The sequence below is a fragment of the Sceloporus undulatus genome, chromosome 5 (genome assembly GCF_019175285.1).
Source record: "Sceloporus undulatus isolate JIND9_A2432 ecotype Alabama chromosome 5, SceUnd_v1.1, whole genome shotgun sequence".
In the NCBI taxonomy this organism is placed as follows: domain Eukaryota; kingdom Metazoa; phylum Chordata; class Lepidosauria; order Squamata; family Phrynosomatidae; genus Sceloporus; species Sceloporus undulatus.
This window is the reverse complement of record NC_056526.1, coordinates 5656347-5661851: the sequence shown is the minus strand read 5'-3', so window position 1 is coordinate 5661851 and position 5505 is coordinate 5656347. Positions and strand designations below refer to the sequence as shown.

General features: G+C 43.0%; 1 protein-coding gene across 1 annotated transcript in view; it reads left to right on the top strand.

Annotated features, from left to right (window-relative positions):
• Positions 1 to 2729: 2729 nt before the first annotated feature.
• The window catches only part of EXOC4 (exocyst complex component 4), a 496793-nt gene continuing 494017 nt past the window's right edge, over positions 2730 to 5505 (top strand). Inside the window, exon 1 of the mRNA XM_042470033.1 lies at positions 2730 to 2843. Within this exon, the coding sequence (XP_042325967.1) occupies positions 2758 to 2843 (86 nt within the window). The 5' untranslated portion in view covers positions 2730 to 2757. The remainder of the gene's footprint in view (positions 2844 to 5505) is intronic.

The window sequence follows — 5505 nt, the reverse complement described above, 5'->3', positions numbered from 1 at the left end:
AGTGTTGGACTGGAACTCCGGAGACCAGGGTTTGAATCCTGGCTTGGACACGTAAACCCACTGGGTAACCTTGACCAAGTCACACTCTCTCAGACTCAGATGCTGACAATAGCAAACCCCCTCTGAAGGAACTTGCTAAGAAAACTCCATTATAGGTTCGCCTTAGAGTCACCATAAGTCAGAAATTATTTGAAAGCACACAACAACATGAATGAGAGTCCTCCAAGTCACCCTATCACCAGCAAGATGAAAATTTGTATAGCTATACCTCTGAGCAGGTACAGTGTGACATCTTTTTTCTTTTCTTTATTCAAAGATTTTTAGCCTGCCCCATAGCTGCTGATCTCAAGGTGGCTTACCATAAAATCAATTCAAAAGAATTTGAAAATAGCAATAGTTTAAAAAGATTACAAATATATTTAATCACACAGGCCTGTGATGAAAAAATCTTTTTCAATACTATAGGTTTTAAATGTATTTTGGGGGTGTCAATTCAAAAAACACAATAAAAAATTCATACCACACACAGTTCTTTCACAGATTTGATATATTTGTTTTAATCAATTCAGTTGTTACTCAGCTCTGATGAAGTGTGGGCGCTGATGTTCCAGTGTGGTTTCTTTTAGTGTTTTTGGATGGATTTTTGTCTTTCATACCAGTGAATTAAAGTGTTTTGAAAGAAGATTTTAACCCCTTTCTTACTCTTTGCAGGATAATTCATTGCCAGATCATTTCATTCAGTTATTAAAACACCAAATTCCTATAAAACCAGCACACATTTAAAAGATGTTTTATGTCCCTCAATTTTGCAAGCTTATGTCATTTTATCAGTTAAAAAGGGGCAATTTAAAACCATTTAAAACAATTTACAATAATGCCAACCATAGCCCCTGTGCAAATGAGATAAAATCTCTTAGGCTTCCAAAGCCTTTAATAAAAAGCCATGGTTTGATATGTCACTAGAATGACATCAGTGTTGGGGCCAGTCGGGCCTCCAAGGGAAGGGTATTCCATAACTGGGGTACCACAGCAGAGAAGGCCCTCTCTTATGTCCTACAGGTCTGTATTGCCCCCACTGCTGGAATACAGTGGGTCCATCTGCAATTGACCTGAATCCACAGGCAAGCATATATAAGGAGATGCACTTCCACAATAGTCCAGTCACAAACCATTTAAGAGACCATGCATGGCATAGTGGTTTGAGAGTTGGACTACATCTCCGGAGACCAGGGTTTGAATCCGTGCTCTGCCATACAACCTCACTGGGTGACCTTTGGCAAGTCACACACTCTCAGCCTCAGGGGAAGGCAAAGGCAAACCTCCTCTGAACAAATCTTGCCAAGAAAACCCTATGGTAAATTCGGCATAGGATCACCATCAAAAGTCAAGAATGACTTGAAGGCACACAACAAGAAAACCATTGTTATCACCAACAGCTTGAATTCATAGCAGAAGCATACTGATAGTCCATGACATTTCTTTAAAACTGGTGTTATATGATTTTTGTAAGTGTTCCAGCCGGCAGCCTACCTGCTGCATTTTGCAATTTCCAAGTCATCTTCAAAGGGAGGCCCACATCGAATGCGTTGCAGTAGTCTAATCAGAACAGCACAGTATTCAGGGAAACAGAGTGGTTCCCAGTAAGGCAAAGGGGTCAGGGAAGGCTGCATCCAATCACCCTACTTGTCTGATGTATATGCTGAAAACGTCATAAGAAAAGCAGAATTAGAAACAAAAAAGGAGGAGTTAAAATAGGAGGAAGCAACATTAACAACAGTGTGACTGGTCTCCAGAGTCAGTCCAATGCTCAAACCGCTACACCATCCGGCTCATCAGAAGTAGCAATAGGAATAGTAATAGCCATAGCAATAATAATAAAGGGAGACTCAACCTTTAATAGCTTCCTACTAGTAACAACCACAGGGAATTAAAATATATTGGGTGTGTGTGTGGGAAATCAAAGGGGTGGAGGCTTCAGAGTGCATCTTCCTCAAGGCTTTTTTTGGGGACCTTGAGCATCCTTCCCTCATTTCTGCATCCCTTCCCTTCATTTTTATCCCTCCTTTCTCCCAGAAAGGCACCCAACGTGGCTCACAAATAAAAACATTCTTAAAAGACTTTAGAATGATTTTAAAAGACAATAAAAACAATTGGAACATCAAATAAAAACAATATAAAATTACACACATTATACATTATGTGTATAAGGTGTGTGTGTGTGTGTATATATATATATATATATATATATATAAAATCTATATATCTATATATGCATATCTATCTATCTATATGAAATATAAATGAGCTTAATGTTTGACCAGGGTCCAAGAAAGACAATAAAAACAATTAGAGCATCAAATAAAAACTATATAAAATTACATACAGTACATTAAAAATTATGTGTATAACACACACACACACACACACGTGTATATGAGAAATATAAATGAATGTCATGTTTGACCAGGGTCCAAGATATGTCATTAAGTACACATATCACATATTATGCACATACATTATGGACAGGGCCCTTGAGGACCTTGAGCATCCTCTTCCTTCCCTCATCCCTGCATCCCTTCCACCTCAGAGCTTGAGGAACTACACGTTCCAGAATGCACCGCGGGAGTGGGCGGGTCCTATTTTGCCTTTCCGCGGCCCCCATTGGCCAGTCCTTGGTCGGCGCGGCTGTGGATTGGCCAGGAGGAGCCGAGCGGTGGGCGTGGCCGAGCCGTGGACCCTGAAGGCCGAGCCCTCAAAATGGCGTCCTCTGAGGCGAGTGGGAGATACAGGAGCAGCATGAGCAAAAGCAAGGACCCTTCGGGACTCCTCATCTCCGTCATCAGGTAAAGGGCGCCTCTCCCTCTGGGAGCCCTCTGGGGAGGCTGGCCGTCGTGACAGTGCCCCTCCAACGGCGTTACCTGGCTCCTCAGAGCAGTGCTTCACAACCTCTGGGCCTCTTCCGGATGCTTTGGACTTCAGCTCCCAGAAGCCCCGGTCAGAGGGCTCAATGCCCAGGAATTCTGGGAGCTGAAGTCTCGAAAAATCTAGAGGCCCAAAGGTTGGGAACCAGGGCTGTTTGGAAGGCAGTGCCATCGTCACAAGGAGTCAGCATGAGGAACACAGCCGTGCCAGACTCATCTGAGTTGTCCCTTTCTGTTTGATTTGTGGTCGGCTGCCCCTCTCCAAGGGCCCCGTCCTCCACTGCACTCTTGCCCAGAGCCTGCAGACAGGAAGACTGTGGGGCTGGGGGTGTTTAGCCCAAAGAAGAGACGGTTTGGGCCTCATACGATACGACGGCCCTGTTTAAGTATTTGAAGGGGTGCCATATTGAGGAGGGAGCAAAGTTGTCTTCATACAATCACAGCATCCTAGAGTTGGAAGGAAGAGACGACAAGGGCCATCCTGTTCTGCCATGCAGGAACTCTCAATCAAGGCATCCCCATTGACAGATGGCCATCCAGCCGCTGCTTAAAGACCTCCAAAGAAGGAGACCCCACCATTCTTCAAGGCAGCCTCTTCTACGGTTGGGAAGTTCTATCTAATGTTGAGGTAGAATCTCTTTTCCTGGAGCTTGCATCCATGGTTCCTATTCTCTGGAGCAGCAGAAAACAAGCTTGCTCCCTCCTCAATATGACACCCCTTCAAATATTTAAACAGGGCTATCAAATCCCCTCTTTACCTCCTGTTCTCCAGGCTAAATATATCCAGCTCCCTCAGTTTCTCCTCATAAGTCATAGTTTCCAGACCCTTCACCATTTTGATTGCCCTCCTCCAGATACGCTCCATCTCGTCTTCTTTCTCTTTGGCAGCCCTTTCCCATTCATGAGTATAGTTGGGGACTCCTTCTATCTGTATCTATTTACTGCCCCCCCCCCCCCAGCCTAGGGACTCAAGTTGGTTTACAAACAGGTAAAACAATTAAAATATATACCGACAAACATTCACATCACCAGAACACAAAAATCTCAAAATGTAATTAAATTGTCAGTAGAATTAAAGGCATTAACCAAACATAAACAAGAGATACATAGTATAGCTACGTTATTAAAAAAACTCATTGCTTATCTGCAGTCAGTTCCCAAATGTCTGTCCAAACAAAAACCTCTTTGTCTGCTGAAGGATGGACGCCATGAAGGGTACAAGTTCAGCCTCTTTAGGAAGGGAGTGCCAAAGCCTGGGAGCAGTCACTGAGTCGGCCTTCCCTGTGGGTCACAGAGTGGTCACAGTGGGTCACAGAGAAGGGGCTCCACTGAAGATCTCAAATTGAAATGGGCTTATATGACAGAATATTCTCCTTCTGATGATGATAATAATTTCTTACCTGTTTCTTCCTATAGATTAAGGCTGGGAACAACAACAGATCAAAATACGACTACACAGTGGACATATAACACCTGCGAAAACCAACCCATAACACCAGTTAAAAAAAACACACAAACACCAGTTAAAAGAGCATAAACATCCAATACATATTGAAAACAATCGATTCATACTTGAAAACTCATAATTTAATACAGTATATTTTCTGAATGGGCCTGTGGAAAGAGAATAGTCTTTACTTCTGTTTTGAGCTCAGGCAGTGCATATAGCGGACAGATATCCTCTGGCAGGTCATTCCGCAGTCTGGGGAAGGCTGAAGAAAATGTCCTCTGGGCAATGGTTGTCAGCCTGGTTTTGGCTGACTGAGGTACATGTCCCCGAGAGGACCTGAGCGTATGGGGTAGATTAACATCTGGTAGGGCTTTATAGGTCATAACCAGCACTTTGCATCTTTACGAACATCTGTCTGTGTTGTTGAATCTTGTCCTGTAGTGCAGGGTTAGGGATCATGTGGCCCTTCATATGTTCTCTCAGCATACTCCACCATTGTCTAGGACTGCTGATGACTGCAGCAACCTTAAATTTTTGCCCTACTGTAGGGTATAGTACAAGGTTGGGGTTGCAAAGGGAGGGTCCATTGTCCCTATCCAGTGTATCCTGAGAGTCTCATTTTTACAAGTTATGTCTAGAAGAGGTAGTAATGCAGTCTTCCCTGTGTTTTCCTCATGTACTATCCTCTTTACCTTCAACTGCGTCCAGTCTCTCATGTTATCATTGCAATTTTCTGCATCACTGCCACCGTCACCACTCTACCACACTGTTAACTCTGAGTCCATCAGGAGTTTGGCAGAGTTTTCCAGGAGATAAAACTCTTTATTATGATGGGAAGGCTGCTTTTGTGAGCTGACATTTTCAGCCTCAACCAGCCCCAACAAGTGCATTTACAATTCTTCTCATCCTTTTCTAAAGAAAAGAGCCTGGAACCTATAATATACAATTAATTCCTACCCGTCAAAATAAGAAACTTACAATATCCACAAGGACACCCCCAGTTATGTGGTGGAATAATTATGTTGTGTATTACTTTGCATAGATTTTAATTTTACACTGTTTGTGGAATCTGTCTTGGTGGAAAAACAGGGTGTGTGTGTGTGTGTGTGTGTGTGTGTGTATATATATATATAT